The sequence below is a fragment of the Branchiostoma lanceolatum genome, chromosome 13, assembly GCF_035083965.1.
Source record: "Branchiostoma lanceolatum isolate klBraLanc5 chromosome 13, klBraLanc5.hap2, whole genome shotgun sequence".
NCBI lineage: Eukaryota > Metazoa > Chordata > Leptocardii > Amphioxiformes > Branchiostomatidae > Branchiostoma > Branchiostoma lanceolatum.
In genome coordinates, this window is record NC_089734.1 from 7,506,098 (window position 1) to 7,526,356 (window position 20,259).

Below are 20,259 nucleotides of genomic sequence, written 5' to 3' on the forward strand. Positions count from 1 at the left end.
GCCTGGATGGCTCAGGAATGTGTTGATTACATGTGTGTATACAATTAGATACGGAAATGGTGCGTAACTTCGTGTTCTCCATCTTGGAATGCACATGCTGTACATTGGCCGGATATCATTCAACAGTTTGGCAGGAACATACTCGAAGTCCGGTGTTGTTCTGTAAATGTCAAGGTAACTTGGGCGAGAGAAGGACACTGTGAACAGAAGGCGTTTCCGTTCTTAATCCTAGCGTACGTAGGTGTTAAAAATAGATGCCATTCCGCCAGGTGCTATAACTCGGGCTAAAACTAAGGGTTTGTAGATTGTTTTTGTAGAATGGCCCGGTTCCCTACATGATAAACAATAACATCCTGACTGAAAACATAAGAACACTATTGCTATATTTATTCTTATCAAATATAATCGTTTCTTCCAGTTGATGAATAAACTATCTACATATTTATACATACATATATGCATACATATATTCATACATTCATACATTCATACATTCATGCTTTCATACATTCATACATACATTCATACATTCATACATTGTTTTGACCAGATATATATGATCACATAGGCTGTGGAATCCACATGTGCTATTGTGTGAACATTATAGTAACTTCGCACATCTGTTAACGAGTCAAGTAATCAAAGAACGATTTCACAAAGAAAACTTTATTTCCATTCGGTCGTATTGTTGTCACAAACGACGGGTACCACATAAACGTGAACTGGGCATCAAGAAGTCCAGTAATATATTCTCCGGGTTAAGTATTTACTTGTGTTTTTAACACTCCTTGTACAATTCTACCTCAAATAGATAAATGATAGTCTGTGTACCATCCTCCGTATAGTAACCACTGACTCAATATTTTCACTTGCTTATCTGTAGTTAGTTAGCAAGCGAAATGATGGAGCCAATGGTTAATACGGAGGATGGTACCCAGGCTATACAAATGAGGCTCGTCTGTAGTAGATTCTTTTCACATGATGTAGCTGGCACACATAATTAAAAATCATCAAATATATCACACAAAAGTACACCTAATCATAATGCAATATAAACATAACGTTAAGTTTTCCATACTTCCATCTGGAGTATTACACAATTATGTTTCTACATAAACACATACAGTACCCTTAATTAGACTTACTTGCTTAAAATTTACTCGGTTAGAAGGAAGCTTAAATATGAGCATACTTAACGTGCAGTGTCTTAATGGTAATTACATGTTTTGCTTTATGTCGAACTAGATTTTCAATTTTCACTGAGAAGTGTTGACCTTTTCGTTTTCTGAAAACAAAACTTGTATTTATAGTGTAATGTGCCTTCAAGGTAGTAGCGTACTTTGTTCATCCAAACAAAACGTCAAAATCTTGTGTATCGCCATATTGTAAAATGTGTTGCACACGGTACTTAAATTCACTGCATAATGACTTTGCACACGGCATTCAGGGTGGTATTGCACTATATATGTAATAAACGCCCATGTATGTAATAAACGTTTGGCTTAGTATTTGTACAATGGATATCTTGGTGATAAATTATTTACAACTCTGACCATGTTTATAAGTTATTTCAATGGTTCTCAATGTAGGTTATCCTGGTTATCTAATTTCACAAACTCATAACTTATACATTTAAAAAATCGATGTTTCAAATCACTTCAATGCAACATTTGAAAATAATTTCATATCACAAGGCAACGAAACTTCAGAAGGATACATAGCAGGGTATCTTTTGTGAATGCAGTGTAAGGATTGGTTTCTACAAAAGAAACATGTCTCGATGCCAAATGGCGGGTTATAGTTATTATTATTCTTCCAAAATCATATCGCAGACGACTTTTGACGTCGCCGAGTAACCCCCAACCACAGACGACCTTGCTCAAGACTGACTCCCAACATTTGTCTGGAGAAGGTCTGCAGGTCATGGTCTTAAGGGCTTTAGTACGTGCCCTGTGTCTTTTCAATGTCTCTTGTCTGATGAAATGCAACTGTAGATATTAAGTTTAACATGTGCAATCTAAAATCTAATAACAATATTATACATATGTTATTTCCCGGTAAGCAAAACAAAGCATTGTAAAGCCATGTTCTTTACTGAACATCACGACAGCGTTTTGCAGTGTCCTCGTGATTTCAGTCACTGCTAGCCACACTTATAAACGACGTAGACCTGGACTGAGACGACGCCGCGCTACGCCGGTGCCTCTGAGCTCTGGTGCTCTCGGTGCTAGACTGGGTCTCAGCCTCCTCGCTGATGTATTTTAGCTCGGGCTCGGTAGTCTTGTTCAACTTGTGAACCTTCACCCATTCCCGCAGATACGCCTTCGCAGCCCGTTCTCCTTGCTGTGGGTATGGAAGAAATTATATTATCAATATACATGTAAATATACGTATACACAAGTACATGCAGGAATGTCCCTATAAATCAACTGATATCAGCCTCTCATTTGAGCTCCTGGTTCCCATTAGTTGCTAACTAGGAGACTCCGTTTCAATCCTGGGTCAGGACATCTCTATTGGGGCTGTACCCGCATTTCCCGGGGGTACCTAGAGTTTTTTAAAGGAGAAGGTCTGGCAAACCCTCCCTGTAAAAATTATACATGTACTCTGCTGCTTAAACAGCAAGGAAGCTCGCTGCCCTATGTGCCAAAATGGTCAATCAATGTGGAGATGGACGGACATATATGTTTTATTGCAAAACTTATTATCTCAATTACAAATTCTGCAATAAGCGCTCATTTTGCATCGCTCCGGTGGTGGTTTAGCAAACGGAGGACTCGTGGAACTTTTAGGACATGTACAAATATACCGTTCACGTTGTTGACCGATGTACTTACATCTTTGAAGTACATTATGTTTAACTTTACAACTTTGCCTCACTATCCAAAGTACGACCTTGTTTACTAACGTGACTTTCCACACAACTCGTAAGATAAGCTGTTAGTTAACTTTAAAGTACGTGATTCAAAGACTAATCCGTAAGATTTCCTTTTGAGACACCCAGACAAATATAAATCTTCCCAATACGTAGGAGGCCTCCACTATTATTAGTGGCATCGTGTTGGCGTAGCGGTTTAAGTGTTTGGCCCAGAAGCTAGAGCTCCGGTGTTCGAAAAGCCTTACATGTCACCGATGTTGTGCCCTTGGGAAATGCACTTTACACGACTTCAATCGCCACCTACGTCGATTCAATTGTGGAAGATAATCTGATTGTATATCCTCTTCATTTCTCGAAGCAACGTCCTTTGACTTAGATGTAACTTCCAGAAATCCCCTTAAATTGTTTTCCTTGTCTATAAATAGCAACACACCTGTGTCGATTGATTACTTAAGACTTTAAGAACTACCTACGTCAATGCTATTGTGTACAGCGGTTTGAATACGCATACAACTTTTCCCTTTTAGTTATGCACAATTTGGGATATTTTTACACGCCAGTGACGCACTGCCACATATCGGCTCGTAAATTTATACTTCTTTTTTAAACCCAACTTTTTCTTTTTACACCTGTGCGTTCGATAAACAGATTATCCTTAAAAAGGCTAACACACACCCTTATGCACGATGACGTCTTATTTGTGTGCCAGAATGCCGTATGACGTCACGTAAAATACAGCTAAGTCACTCCTGGTTTTCACAAAACATTAGTCAGCACTTGAATGCTAGCGAGTTGATAAAACTCGAAGTCTCTTGGGTCGAGTGTCTAGGCCAGCGGACGCGAGATCGAAATGTCACAGGTTCGATTCCTGACGTTCCTTACAAGATCCTGCTGTGTCTTTAAGAAAGGCACTTAACTTTCCTCACTCCACCCATACAGGTGTATAATGGGTACCTGACTTCGGTAGTGGAGAAACAATTCTATGGTAGGCCTAGGACGGCAAACATGCTTTTAACCTAGGAGTTTCGTCAGATTATCTTACATATGGGGTCAATCATCAATCGTTGGCCTGTCTAATACCCTTCGTTAAGATAGTATTGTGAAGATGAGTGCTTGATATAGCATCGTTAAGGTTCAATCTAATTGGAAAAGTAAACAGATACCATAATGATCTGGGAAGTAGAAATTATCTAGAATTAAGTCAGATTACCTCACAATGACCTGTCAGAAATGACGGATGCGAGTATTATAAGTCTTGTATCTCCGTGAAATGGGCTTCAACAATTTTTAAAGTACCGGATATTGTCTGTGTCGTCAAAACCTATACAGAACACGTAAGTACCATGATTGTATTTGGATTGAACAATCTCTACAGGATTTGTTTCATCATACATAATTATGCATTTTGGGGAAATCTTCGGCTGGCTACACCCTGTTGAGCTACTTCTTGTGTCGACTGATGAATAGTTCGAAGATAGATTTTTCTCCCCGTACATTCAGTACATGTACATGTATGTCACTTTTCTTGTATGGAAAATGTTGATGCTATGAAATGTACTGTGAAATGTACATGTAACTGTAATGTGGGTAAAGGTAGTCCTATATCATTTTGAGGCCGTAGGAGCAGTGGGTTGCTATCCACTGTGCCTTGGGCCAGTACGGTGTTGGAAGGAGGAGTCCAACCCTCTCCTTTCACTGCCTTTTACTTCCCCAAACGAAGTCAAGTACTCATTTTACTCCTGGGTGGAGTGAAAGTCGTGTTAAGCGCTTGTCAATGTCTATCCAGGAACGCCAGATCTAGAAATGAAACCAGTGACCTGTCATCTCGTGCCACTAGGGCCATTCGACGACCCAAAAGACTTATCAACTCAACCGCATTTAAATGCTGACTAATGTTTGCATGAAATCGGAAATGACTTTGACATATTTCATGTACGTCATCTGACGTTCTGACTCACAAATTAGACGTCATTGTGGGTATGGGTATGTGCTAACCTTATTTGTGAAAATCCGTTTATCGAACACACAGGTGCGTACAGAGAAACAGTTGGATTTTTAAAAGTATAAAGTTACGACCCAAAATAAAGCAGTTCGTCACTGGCGTGTAAGAATAACCCCATGGTGAACAACGTAAAAAGAACTGTTGGATATTGTATGCTTTGATGTGTTAATCAAACTGATTTCCACAATAGCATTGACGTAGGTAGTTCTTAAAGTCTTAAGTAACCAATCGACACAGGTGTTTTACTATTTAGAGACAAGGAAAATAATCTTAGGGGATTTCTGGAAGTTACGTCTAATCAAAGGACGTTGCCTTTGAGCAATGCCGAGCATACATAATTAGATTGCCTTCCACAATTGGATCGACGTTGGTGGTTATTCGGGTATCAAGTAATTACTCCAAACAAGTGTGTTGCTATATAGAGGTACGTTAGTGGGAAAACGTTTAAAGGAGTTCCTTATATAGAAAGGCGAAGGGCGCTGCTTTGAGAAAAGTACTTAAGGAAGTGGGGGTAATCGGGCTAAATGTGTTTTAAGAAGTTCGAAGCCAAGGTCAGCCATAACCTGGGTGCCAACATTTTCAGCTTTACTACGCCCTCTCGGTCAAACGAAAGCGACCGAAAGGGCGGACTAAAGCTGAAAGGTTGTCGAAGCGACCGAGAGAACGGGGTAAAGCTAAAAAGGCTTGCACTCGGGCTAGGGTAGCCAAGCATGTAGTATCGAGGTGTAGCCAATGCCTACACTTTACGAAGCTAGCGCAATATGATTTCCCCATTACTCTGCCAATAAAATACGTTAATACATAATGTTGATGTTTTTGTAAACTGGGGCCCTTGAAAAACAACTGGACAGAGTTTAAATATCAATACCAAAGAATGAAATATTTAAAAAATCTGCTACAGGGATCAACTGATAAAGGTCAACTAATTCAAAAATCTTTGTCACCTTTGTTTAAATCCAGCAGTCTGGTATACTTAGATCCATTTCATTGGGCATGGGTAGAAGCACATTATATCCGGTCTAACAATTTACAATTGCAAACACCGCACAAACCCTCCACTTAAGGGCATTCTCTTTTCTTATAACCAGGTGAGTCCTCACCCCTTTGAAAATGTTCAGTGACTCGGCAATATTGGTTATCTTATCTTTGTACGCCTCAAGAATGACAATGCCCAGACTTGACAGGTACAGAGAAGTAGTAGATAGGCATCGCTACTGTGTTGCGAAAACAAATAATTAACTGTACCCTTACATCGCGTATACTACAGAGAAAGGTACACAGTTCTTGATACAACCCCAAAGAATATAATGCTAGCTCAGAACAGAACAAGAAGTAGACATACCTTCAAGTACCAGAGTTATCAACCCAGAATTGAGGTGTTAAAAAACTTTGTTTCTCCCTAGACCTATCGTAGAGTGGAACTCGTCGCCACCAATCATAGTTACTTCAGTGGTATTCTAATTATAGAGCTTTAAACAACGCTTACAATTAGATGTGCAAAAGGTAGGCGTGATAGAAAGTTTAGTGAAGTATACCTGCGGAGCTAGCTAGCTCGTGTAACTGATGGGTGGTTATACCGGCTATACAGGCAGATATTTCTTTCACCATGCTGTTCCTTGAACTACCAAACTTACAAATGGATGATATGTTTTTCTTCAAGACTCACCGAAATTAGGAACTTCTTGTCATCCGCTTCCATCTTCCAGTCGGTACCCGGCAGATAGTCCGTGTCTATGCCGATTGTTCGATGCACATCCTTTTCCTGTAATGTAAAATTTAAAGTTAATCTATTGAAATTATACATTAAGATAAATGCACCCAATCTCACGAAGCTCGTCGGTTGTTGGTATTAAACCATACAATGGCGAACGATATTACTGTATACATCTATGGTTTATTTGATAAAGAATACGAGGGGCCTAGTATTGGCAGCCAATAGGCTGGAATGGTGTCAGGGCATTATTACAACGAGCTACAACAGCGTCACAACTTTTGGCGCTGAGAGGATAGCAGCCGCTGAGGCCAAGAGGAGGGCTAGGAAAGCCCGGCTGCAACAGAACTGATGAACTGACATGACATTATGTAGACTTGCCCTACTCCTTCGAGTGGCTGTCAACACAACGTATTAAGATCACATCGTAGGTGAAAGTAACTTTAGCAGTTAAGATTGTATGTATACAGTTCAACACATCAACATTAAAATCGTCGTCACAGAAAAAAAGATATTAGTATGATCATGTTACCGTATTCAAATCTAGATCAACGCATATTACGTCCCAGTCCTCGTAGTACCTGCTTCACACTTCACTACATTTTGCTATTGACTTTTCATAAGACAGAAATACAACATTTGAAGCTTACCCCGATGTAGACTCTCTTAATGTAGATCATCACAGCCTCGATGATTGTCTCCAGGAATCCTCCTAACGATTCGATGGGGCGCCGCTTGTACCCCAGGAACTGCGTGAAGAAGTTAAACCCTCTCTCTTCTAAGAACGCCACCAACTCCTGGTGGGTGATCTGAGGATTGAAATAACAACAGATGGACTAAAAACTAAAGCAACAAGAAAGTTACAGGTATGCATACTAGGACGACCGAATTTGGATTTGTGTGACTCTTGGATACTTGATTCACTCTATTGGTTGTATAACACAAATGCAATTAATCCTTGATTCTATGATAGAGATATGATGTATGACTTTAAAGTAGGATGAAAAGGGTAACAAAACACACAAGACGAATTAAGATCCGTTCTTTATCTATGCAATTTGTTAAGCGATCTGTCTAATCTTTGGTCGCCCAGTGGTCGCAGTCTCTAGTTGAAATATTTTGTTAGGAGTGACCAATGTGTACATCTTATTACCAATTCGTTGGATTTAAATAAGGTTTTGAAAAGTATGACTTACGAAGCCGCTGTTGTCTTTGTCCAGACCGGCAAATACTTCGATAGGATCTACATTATCCCCGAACAAGAGTGCGGCGTCATCGTCCGTGAAGCGGGCACCCGGCTGGCCCATCTGTAATCATATACATGGGTCAAATTAGGTGTTAGAACGTACAGAGAAGTAGTTACCTTTACTGATAACAGAAACTACATCAGTCTAAACAAAAAATGCGAGAGTTTTTATGAATTTTTATAATCATATTATTGTATTTTTTTCATATAAATCCGTCTATGCGGGGTCAGCTTTGTACCCGGCCCAAGGCAACCTTTCAATCCTTCCAATCTCCTGTTACACCATCTTCTACCTCACATCCTGTCACAAATTATAAAAAGATAACTACGGAACTCACCAGAGAATAATTACGGACACACATCAAGACAAACAAACACACCGGAACAAAAACAATATCTCCGTTTTCACGGCGGTTATAATCCCAATCAAAGAAAATGAAAACTACTGTACTTCAGTACCTTCTTGAAGACCAGCTCCAGTTCTCTCATCTCTATCTTGTCGTCCTTGTTGGTGTTATTTTCGGCCAGGACGGTCAGGAAGTTGTTGACTGCTCTATGTACTGTGTCGTGGTTCTTCGCAGCTTCGTTCATTTCGTGCTGCTTCTTCGTACGCTGTCTGTGATATAAACATTAGGATAAATGGATCATTAAGGAGACTTACACGACGTACATTGCATATGAGAATTAACAATCATACCCTGTTTAAATCATTTGTGGTATATCAAATCTCACACATATATAACATCTTCGTACATAGGTACACACAAACAGAGAGACGCACACACATGCACGCGCACATACACTGACACACACACACATGTACACCTACATATGCACGCACATAGACACACAGACAAACACGCACTTACACGTATACTTAGTATATATATACACATATAGACGCACACGCACACACACCACATACATACACATACACACATACACATACATACACGCACACATACACATACGTTGTACACATACACATACACATACACATACACACATTTATACATACACACATAGAGAGGGTAGCAAAACTTGACGATGTGACCAATACAGTACAAGATGATCTTACTTTGAGAGTTTTGTTTTCGGTCTGACCGGCTTCTTGTCGCCTAACCTCTTGGACAGCTCCGTGTGCATAAACTCCACATCAAACGTGCTGAACTGAAACAAAGGAAAAGAAATTAAACTAAAAGACATGATTGACAGTATTGTATTTTTTTGCATGTCTTAAATCGTCTTCTGGAAAACATACATTGACACTGATGCCATCAATATTCATATAAAAACTGTTATGATTCATATGAGATAAATTTTCCCCAATAGTTTTCAAATCTTGTCTCTGTTACAAACCACTGTGCGTATTAACGTATTGCAATACATTATTAGACCTTTACGTTTGCGATACCTGTATATGACATAGAAAGATGTATTACATTGAATTGAAACATGAGTGTTTGTAAATCATAATTTGAAGAACGTTATGCTTACCAAGACCATTCCCAGTGACTTTGGGTTGTGCGTTCCAAATCTTTCCGTCTTCTCGAAGAGTTTAGCAAGTCTATCAAGCGGGAACAACCTGTTGATGAAGGCATCCTTGTTTTCCATGGACAGCCACCAACCTTGAGGAGAATGGAACAAACAAAGACCAGTCTATGAAAATGCAAATGAAAGAACATACAGATTCTGATGGAATCAAAGCCGTGTGGAAGGACTAGGATTTGGATTTCTTGTGTGTAGAATATTCTTGAAAGATCCGAGAAACTGGCAATCTATTTCCTAGCGTTTTTGTTTTATATTGGGTAATCTCAGTTCTTGCCAACAAAACAATGGGGCACAGATGGCATCATTTCTTCCATAGGTCCAGATCTAATCACCTACGAATTATTATAGCAATATCAATCAATTTTATAGCTTGTAGAGCTTTACTGTTTTGTTTTACTACACACATAACCACAAACACTACAGGCAAAGTTTATGATTTGGGAGTCTGTTGTCTATTAAACAAGGCCAATATTGCTATTCTTTTACTGCTTGAAAACTATACGACATCAAATAAAATCGTACGCCGAACTACGACGAATGTAAACTGTAAACGCGTTAAACTGTTAGTAAAGCGAGCTAATATATTGAACGGGACAGTCGTGCTGACTGTGGGTCGTTTCACCTAGATCTTACTAGACTAATGTCTGCTTGTGTAACTCTTTGTAATTGCCTTCTGACCCTTACAAACTGATTGATGGTGTCTTGATACTATAGCCTGAAGCCAAGGCCGATAAAGTTTGAATCTATTGTAACACTGTCACTTCCCATACTGTTTATAAACATCACTATGGTGACCATCCACACCATGATAGTATAATTGTGCCGCTCACATCTAGCGCTTAAGAATAGAATAATTGTCTCCCGACCACCCCAAGTGCTAATATGCTCACCTAGCGCATCAAAACGACATTGAACAAGATCACAAATGTGTAGCTACCGAAAATACTAGTTTTAATTGTGTTAGTTAACGCTTAAGGGTATTTTTATAGACAAACAGCTTTATTTTATAATGATCACAGTTAAGTTTTGTTTTTAATGCACCTATTCATTCCCAGTAATATTGTTGTTGCTGCTATTTTACGTTACATCAGCGGACCCACAAACTAAGAGACAGATACAATGCACTGAAAGTAAATGTTAAAGTCTCTGAGTGAAATTTTCTGACATGACCTGTAGAACATTGCACCATTTCCGCAGTCGAACCGCAGAGCTCTATGCGCATCGGTTCTGCGCAGCCTTCTCTAAGACGGCTTTTTCCGGGTCACGGCCGGACCTGGGTTGGACCCTGCTGCATGGGTGTAAACAACTACCTGTGGTGCAACAAAAAGACCTCAGACCTATATAATGTTTACACTTTTTCACATCTACAGGACTTGCCTAGTATAACCATGTAGCTATTTCGTGCATTGTAAAAAGACAGCGAACGCTGTGGCCTTCGAAACATTAAGAATATTTGGTCAGTTTATTTGTGTTTGTCTTATTTACAGTTCACCTGGAACCAACTAGATATTTACATCGCGTGATAGCCCATTTCCTCATCTTTAAATTGATACCGAAGTTCCTTGGATGATTTTATGGGAACCGGTTTTGCCCCCGAAAAAACTGCGACAATGTCTACTTTGCGGCGGTGAAATTTCTGCCTAGTTCTAGCTACCGATGCGTGCACTCCTGCGCTTTGGATACATTTCGATACATTTCGCGTGGCATAACAAAGCCCATTTTTTTGTATTAGAAGCTGTATGAACGCGGCTACCACATGCAATATGATAATTGACATGATAACAGTCAAGTACAGACAGACAGAGGTTTTAGTACAAGGTACCTGATATTTACAAAATAGTCAAATTTGAAGTCAATCACTTCGAACTCCTGCGTTCGAGCGACCGAACCCAGCCAGTACGTTCCATTTTCCTGCCGCGGGGGTCAGGCGAGGTCAGGTGCAATGTTGCAACTTTCAGCCGGTGTTGGGAACGTTGATGAAAATTACGGCTCAAGTTTTGCCGTCTAAAATTAATATTCTGAAACATTTCCAAATAAGACTAATATCATCTTGAAGCCAGGAAAAGTGAGATTCATATGCAAGTTGACCAATGCCATTAGGTAAGTTTTGAGTTCTGTAAAGCATGGTAAAAGGACATTGTGTTTGTCTTCTTCTTCAGAATAAGACGCCCTACAAATTGACCTCTTGTTAGTTTTTTTGGGGGCAAAACCGGTTCCCATAAAATTATCCAAGGAACTTTGGTATCAATCTAAAGGTGAGGAAATGGGCTATCAGGTGATGTAAATATCTAGTTGGTTCCAGGTGAACCGTCAATGATACACGCACAAATATACTGACCCAAAAATGGTCAATGTTTCGAAAGCCACAGCGCTCGCTGACAATTTGCTGTGCACGAAATAACTACATGGTTGTGTTGGGCAGATCCTGTAGATGTGAAAAAATATAAACATTATGTAGGTCCGAGGTCTTTTTGCTGCCGACAGGCGGTTGTTTACACCCATGCAACGGGGTCAAATCGTGACCCGCCGGACGCCGTAAAAAAGAAAATAAAGCGTTCTGGAGTGACCTGCGGTTCGACTGTCCGGGCCATGAAACGGCTTCTCAAGGGTCAACGTTCTATCGTACGCCGTCGATGTTCTTATACAACCATGTTAATTCCCATGGGTTTAAAAACAATTACCCTTTATCTTGTCTAAAAGTGGGAACTTCTTCATTAGATCAATCAGATCGGCTACTCTGGTAAACAAAACAATGCATTGTAAAATGTACTTGCTAATTGATTGACATACGTGTGATGGAAAATTTGGCCAAAAGATTGGGTTAAGGTCATTTACGAGATCTTTATGTAACGTATTATATTCTACAATTGGCGTATGTCAACAACATGTAACTTGTAAAAAATGTGAAATATGATATTTGCTTACCGTCGAAACAGTGGATGGGATAGTTGACCAATAAGCCGCCGTCTATGTAGTAATCTTGGTAGCCTGAGTCTTTGTGCCTATGTTCAACGGCTTGGAAGATACCTGAAGGCACAGACAAATAGTTGAAGTTTAAGGATGTTTTAAAGCATACGTTTCAATCACAATCCGTGAATAAAGATACCAGAACCGGAAGTCCTGCTGCAGTGCCATGGAAAGCTGCTAGTGGGCCCAGAATCTAATCATTTGGCAACTCAATCGCAGTACTATACTAACGGCTCCAACCCCGAGGCGTCACCAAAAATAGTTACCTGGTAATGACATTGACATTCTGATGGCCAGTCTGATCGGCATGTCGGGCGTGGTCTTGGCGTGGCAGTATTCCTCCGCCATTTGATTGACGTTCGTGACGACGATGCACAACTCCACGCCGAACATCTTGTACATCTGATGACAACACAAATGATATAATGCACAATAAATGACACGTGTTCAAAGCATAGCTGTTGACATTGTCAGACAAATGTAGGCAATGGACAGAAATTTATATCAATCGCGTCAGAAGGAAATTTGGAACGGACACACACCAAGACAAACAAACAAACCCAAAGACCGCAAACAAAACCTCCGTTTTCACGGAGGTAATAAAATGATACGTACATCTAAGAATGTTACATCAGGGTTTCCGGTGTCTTTTTGTAACATAGCAACGGACACACACCAAGACAACCAAACAAACAGGTCGAAAACAACACCTCCGCTTTAACGGAGCAAGGAGGTTTCTTGATTAAACCTCCTTGAATGGAGGTAACAAAATGATACGTACATCCAAGGAGGTTTAATCAAGATTAAACCTCCTTGGTACATCTAAGAATGTCAAGTCAAATGTGAGGTCATGGTTTCCGGTGTGTTCTTGTAACATAGCAACGGACACACAACAAGACAAACAAACAAACATACTGACCTAAAACAGCATCTCCGTTTTCACACAGGTCATAAAATGATACGTACATCTTAGAATGTGAGGTCATGGTTTCTGACGTGTTCTTGTAACATAGCAACGGACACACGCAGAGACCGAAAATAATATCCCGTTTTAACGGAGGCAATAGAATGATACGTACATCTAAGAATGTGAGGTCGGGGTTTCCGGTGTGTTCTTGTAACATGTTCCCAAACCAGGCCATCAGCCCTCTCCCAGGATTCCAGCCGTACCCTTTCAATATGTTAGGGAGAAGACTGCAGTAGCCACAGGAGTGATCTGGAAAGAAAATAATTGTTTGAAACATTGCTACTCACACAAATTTACAATGAAGACACACATATTAAATCGCTTCTAGCTCCATTTGACAGATGTGCACGTACGTCAAGTAGATATAGAAGTCACGACACTCTATTCTATAATTTATAACTCAATTCTAACTTGAAGGCACAAATCGCTTCAAGCTCTGTTTGACTGATGCACACGTCCGTCAATCTGATATCGATATAGAAGTCACGTACATCACTCCATGACGTAGGGAATAGTATGTTGACGCACTTAGTCTTTGTTTCATGTTATCATTATTATCATCAATGCCAATTGATAAGTTTTATCAAGCGCATTTGTTCTTTGTATGCGGCACTGTTGAAATAAATAAAGCACAGTCCCCAATCAAATGACACTCGTCTTCTATCTCATTAAAGTTACAATATTGGCAAATCCTTTGTTGCAAAGATGATGTGCATATGATATAGCAGTTCTGTCTCAATCTTTAAGTTAGCTACTGTCTCTTTCTTTGCTTACTTTCTTGGATGTCATCATGATACTACATCCTGTTGATTGATGATCAACACGCCTAACTAAACCCTTATGTCAGCATCTGAATCGAGACACAAACTTACTTCTGTCTAGTCAGTCTGACAACACGCTTTTCAAGCGCCACCACTTTGCATTCCTTGGCTGTGAAGAAAAGAAGGAATTTGTATCCATTGCCACCTTCTGTGCGGCATTTTGCGGTACAGTTGTAAAGAATACACCCGATGTGGTTACGACTGATTAATTCTTGCCGACATGTTACGGTTATCAGATGAACAAAGTGGAGAGGCCGCGGAAAGGATGTGGTGTCATTTTGTTGACGTCTTTGTTTTGATTCTGCATTGTGTTGGTGGCACTTTGCACTAAGGCGAGGTACGAGCTATGCACACTGTTCTTACGTACGTAACCTTTAAGATATGTCCGGCGGAGGAAATTTCAAACACCGGGCGGGGCTGAAAAGTGAAAAGCTGCCCTGTGAAATATGTGCATGAGACATTTAGTACTGTTAAAAAGTTGTGATCACCTTGTAACGGCAGTTAAGTGTTAAGGCAGGGATAGACGTTTAGATTCCACGAGTGTCATCTTAACAACGTCACCGTGACTTTTACTGTCACGTTTTTGAAAGTTTTGAGGTTTCACCCATCAATTGACATTATAGAAACGTCAAAAAGCTAATAAAACTAAGACATTTTTTCTAAAATTTTCATTTAGACAATTTCGCATTGTTGCACTGCACTAAAGTTGATAATACTCCAATTATCATCCTCTTCCATTGCATACGAGATAAGTTCCAATATGTTCTCTATACTATGGCAAAAGTATCCGTTTTCCGTTATTTTTTTTCAATTTACGCATTATATGCTGTATTTTACAGCTGCTTTGTATGATTTACGGTCTGGTCGAAAACTTTTTTTCTATAAACGGACGAAAGTTGATGATGCGCTCGGATGTCATCCATATAATTGATCAACATGACCCTACCAGTGTGCATTACACTTACCTAACATTCATTGAATGATACATAATCATTAACGCATATATCTAATATTGTAACAGATAATGAAAATGTCTGAGATGCCAATTCAAACATGACTGATATTGGCACCACCATGTACATGTATGCTGTGCAACAAAAAGCAAGCAATGTTAAGTTTTGAAAGTTCTAATCAACTGTCCAAAAAAAAAATACTTACCTAACATTTCCTTGCTAAGGTCCACTTGTAGGAAGTCTTCGATCTCCTGAGAGTTGAACCCGAGGGCCAACATTGCTGCCATCATGGCGCCCGCGCTAGCCCCTGCGAACCGCTTGACCTTTCTCATGACCCCTGCTTCTTCGAGTACCTAAAGAGTGAAGAAAAATCACAATTATCTCCGTTAAATAGCCGCATTTCAGTGGTTAACTTATAGAGACCGCAAAGGTTAGACTTGCCGCAGCGGCAGGAAGTATACAGGAAGTACAGGTCAGAGGTGGTAGAACTAGTCGTTAATCAGACATGACGACAGTCCAGGTCATGATAGCAGGTAATAATAACGAAGTATCGTCTGTTTGTCAGTTTTTTCGCAGTTATATATTTTCCATATGTTCACCGTAGGGTCACAGGGAGTGATCAATGGACCGGACACATGTAAGTTAAAAGGTTTTTTTTTCTACAACTACTGAACTACAATTTAACAAGACATACAGAAAGTCAGTATATTTCACTGAGGTATGAGGTCTCCGAACTCTTGCTGATAATTAGTATGGCGGGAGATCTACAAATACGTTATGAAGATTTCTCTTATCAATATGAATAACCCATGCCATGGTCTATACCGTGTAAAAAGAAACCCACATTGGACGGATCAGTACTAGAGTATTGAGTGATCACCGCAGATTAAGGTCAACTATAAAGCACTTAGATATATATAATACTAAGCGGAGGTCATGTCGATATGCCGTCACTCGTAGTACCATAGTAGCTTAAAACGTGAAGTAAAAAAGCACGGAGAAATCTAATCTGTTTTTCTGCTTACTGTGCTTATCCATAAGCAGTTCTGTGGTGGCTGACTAGTTTGACCACAAGCACAGTCGAGACTGGCTACAGAAACTTTATGTTTTTACCATCAATACGCTTCTTAGTAAAATCTAAAGTTGTTTACCGTATGGCGGCTTTGGCACCCATATTTTTGCCTTTGTTGTTTAAAACATAACTCTTGCTTCGCGATTTTGTGTACGTTTCGGTACTGAGTGGATTGCCCCCCAGTAAGATCCAGATTGCGATGCATACGGATCATTTATGGCTTAAAAATACATCCAAGATGCTTGCAATTGGCTGTCTTTATTTCTATGCGTACTTTTTGACACTCTTGTGTATACGTTGTACTGTGTTACGTTGTGCCGTGTTACACGATCCTTAACTCGTGATGTCCAAAAGAATGGGAATTTTGCGGGTCGTGGTCTGTAAACTACCTCAAGGTCAGAAGGTGCGAGTTTACGCTTAGTCCATTTAAAATGCACGGGTCTAAATGGCCAGAGAGTAGTTATGTTAATAGATCATGTCTCCTCCCCAAATAGAAAATTATATGATGGTCATTGTGTAGTTTTTTTTATTCAAGGCTGACTTATTTTACAACAGCAAGTTTATTCGTAAAGTCGATTTTTGTATCATGACGGAATGGAGGGTCTTTTAAGTGTTATCTGAGCTGGGTGACACCGCACGCTCCTTCCCTATAGACTAACCCTCTGTATTACTAGTAATAGTCTGTGTAGTTTGAGGCTATCACCTTGCTTCCGTAACGTCTGTGCTACATTCTGTCATGCCAGGGGCCGGATTGGAAATATAAAACCATCCCTTTCAAAGACTTTTCTGGGAAGGGAGCGAAAACAAAGCCTTTAATGTACTGCGTGTTTAACAGTGTTAAGCCGTAATTTCAAGGACAACCATGGACCAGCTTTGGACGTGATAATGCACTCCATATGTACAGAGCATGTCCACGGGAAAAGGGAGTATTGAGGACAATTATTTCCAATCAGACAAAGAGATTTAGCTTGACTTTTTGCTAAGGCTTTTAACGACAAAGACAAGATCTAAACCAACAAAAGGCCTCTCCGTTGCAAAGAGAAATATATTAGCACAGTGGCTTGGCACTTGAAGAATTTGTGCCTTTGGACACAGCGTTTCTTAAAGAGACTTTGTTGCAAAACACTCGGTTCGCCGAGCATGACATTTGTTCAAGCGTACATAAGCACACAGGGCATAGTTGTGCCATCTTGGGTAAACAAATTAAGGAGTTCGCACTAAGCTTTAAAGTAAATGCTCACTAGTACTCTCGTCGCTGGTCCTATAACGTGGGAAAAGTTTGTTTTTTTTCTTCAACAAAATTACTTAACTATTCACTAAACTATTCCTTAATATCCGTATGGTATCAATAGGAAAAACCACTTCCTCGGCTTGTATCAACACCTAGACGGAAGCGGTAATAAGCTAATTATCTCATACTTAAAATCAAACAAATCGGGGGGAACGGTGTAATATCAAACTTCCGCAATCTTACCACAGGAAGTTTTGTTTCCTTCCCCTAGCTGCCAGTGTGAATCGCGACCAAGGCCCAGGAAAATATCGGTCTATTTCATTATTCCAAGGGTAGGGTTTCTCATGTGTTATTAGTCAAGTCTATTAGGTGAAAGGAGAGCCAAAGTCAACGCCGGGTAGCCAAACAAAAGTCTGAAACGACACTTGCCGTCTGTTGTCACGAAGAATGGTAAAAAGGTTACTATGCTAGCACAATGTCAAGTGTGTCTATGACTTAAGCGTCTCGTTAGACAAACATCTTCTTCTAACAGAATATCAAGTGTCTCTGAGAGCACACCTGTCTGGGATAAGTGTAGTCTAGTGTGTGTTTCGCCATACGGTTAGCTCTTACGCTTTGTACTTTGCACAATGTTTTGATCATACATATTATTATTGCATCGTTGCTACAGTGAGATACACTATAGACGCTAATGATGCGAAAGCGATATCGTTCAGTGTTAAGTTCAGATTGATATATATTGGTGATTGTTATATTGTCATTGACGTATATCGTCTTTTGTTAAAATCCTGGCGAGCATTTTTGATAATAGATGCTTGGAAAATCGTTCGACCCTTTTTCGTTTCGATAAGTACAACAGCAGACGCTGTAAAACATAACTGTTACATCAAACAATCGGGATTTAAGTTGCCGTGTAACAATTCAATTGTATTGGATGCGTTGATTAAACCTAACTACTCGCTTTTAATGATTGCAAAAATACTTTCACAAGGCGTACAGATATCAATATAGCAACACATGCACATTAAACAGACGGTTTAAAACATAGCTGTTGAATCAGACAATGGGGATTTGTGTTGCTATGTAACAGTTCAGATGTATTATAATTGTTATTCAAACCCAACTACTGCTTAATAATTGGTAAAAAAAATGAAAAGGAGTACAGACAGAACGTCTATGAAGGATAGATATCCAGGAAATAAGATATACAAGATTATAGTTACTCAAGCAACTGGATAAAGTTTGGAAACTGTCAACAGACATTGATCCATAAGACTACTTCAAATTGATCCATAAGACTACGTACTTCAATTAAGACTAGGTTTTGTGAATATGATCCACCTATAGCCCCTTACAATGCACCGTTCTTACCCCACTTCCTTTCTTATTGTTCCATGCTACAACAGAGAATTGTCCCTTTTTGGTGACCATAATCTACTTGTTCCTAAGTTTTAGTATCTATAGTAATTGGCATTACCATGAGCCACGGACATAAAAACACGACTTTTTGTTTTGCCAACCGTGTATAATTTGCTTAGAAGTACTTCTTAAACATATCTATCTGTTAATGTCTGTTGTTATGTTTGTCATAGAGATGTTAGGCGGGGTTGTTACTATCTATATCCCCGGCTATTATCTTGGGAATGCTTTACTTAGAGAGGACTATAATTCATACTTTGTACTGCCGTTGACCTATATTTTGTACTTGTCAAGGTAACTAGTAATAACCTATTGTTACTTACATGCATGTATCACGATCTCACACAATAGAATATGTACCTAATAATAATTTCACAAGGCGACACGACATATGAATCAGAGGCTTACGCCACGTGCAGCTGTAAACGTATGTTTTGATAGTTCAACACCTAACCACTTTATGGGCCAGTTAACAATACGGAACGAAAGAACAATGTCCGCCAGGTCATTTAGTTGTCACTGATTAGCATATTAAATTGTCTGAACAATTGTTGTCACCGTAGCGATATATTTGTTCTGGATATGGTACCAGTACTGATATGAGTACCTAACACTTAAAACTCACGATTCTTTCCATACAATGCATTTGGATATACTGCATTAACTTAAATACTACCTGTATTGTTGACACCAATCATTTTGGCATAGTTTCATGAAATGTGACACGAAGTTAAGTACTCACTCTGACGGCTCCAACATACGCCAGTCCCCTCGTACCGCCTCCCTCAAACACCAGATTTTCAAAAGGAAAGTCGTAGTCCGAATATTTTTCTTCGGCAGGATTGTCAAACAGCAAGTTCCTCGTGGAAAGACGTTGGAAAAGTTTCGGATTAACCGGCTTGGCCTCTATTTTAGACTTCCTATTGCCCATGTCGGTTGGTCGTCGAAGTACGTCTGTCCTACTTGTGGTAGCAGCTAGACCAATACGAAGGCGTGTCTGTTAGCAGCAGTACACTTGTAACACTTCTGAGTGTTCGTCGTCAAACTCTCAATACAAGAAGTCCCGAAACGACATGGGAGTGTCGCAAAGTGTCATGCTATGCAAATTAGACGTGGCAGCAAAAGGGACGGGGAAATTCCAAAATCGTCTCTCGTCAGAGGCGCGCCCTCAGTACATAGTTCCACACCACTCCAAATGAATGGTAATATTTAGTACACTACGGCATAGCATAGAAATCAAGAGTATCGTTACGTCAGTGTTGATGTACGGTATTACTTACAGGCCACCAGAGTCAAATTCGTCTGCTATGACGTACGGTAGAATGTACACACGAACAAACAACTCCAGTCGTCGTCATGGCGACAAATAGACACCTATTACCAGCGACAAGCAGCTCGGGCCGTTCCACAACACGGTATGCAAATTGACATGGGACTCGCT

General features: G+C 39.9%; 1 protein-coding gene across 1 annotated transcript; it reads right to left on the minus strand.

Annotated features, from left to right (window-relative positions):
* Positions 1–650: 650 nt before the first annotated feature.
* On the minus strand, positions 651–20,183 carry LOC136447888 (uncharacterized). The gene is made up of 13 exons (XM_066447009.1): positions 20,099–20,183; positions 19,561–19,793; positions 15,302–15,449; positions 13,435–13,571; positions 12,622–12,757; positions 12,314–12,415; positions 9,335–9,465; positions 8,916–9,007; positions 8,297–8,453; positions 7,788–7,898; positions 7,242–7,400; positions 6,547–6,642; positions 651–2,343 (listed from the first exon to the last, which is right to left on the minus strand). The coding sequence occupies exons 2-13, from the start codon at positions 19,747–19,749 to the stop codon at positions 2,134–2,136; spliced, it is 1,668 nt and encodes a 555-aa protein (XP_066303106.1). The 5' UTR covers positions 19,750–19,793; positions 20,099–20,183; the 3' UTR covers positions 651–2,133.
* Positions 20,184–20,259: the final 76 nt, after the last annotated feature.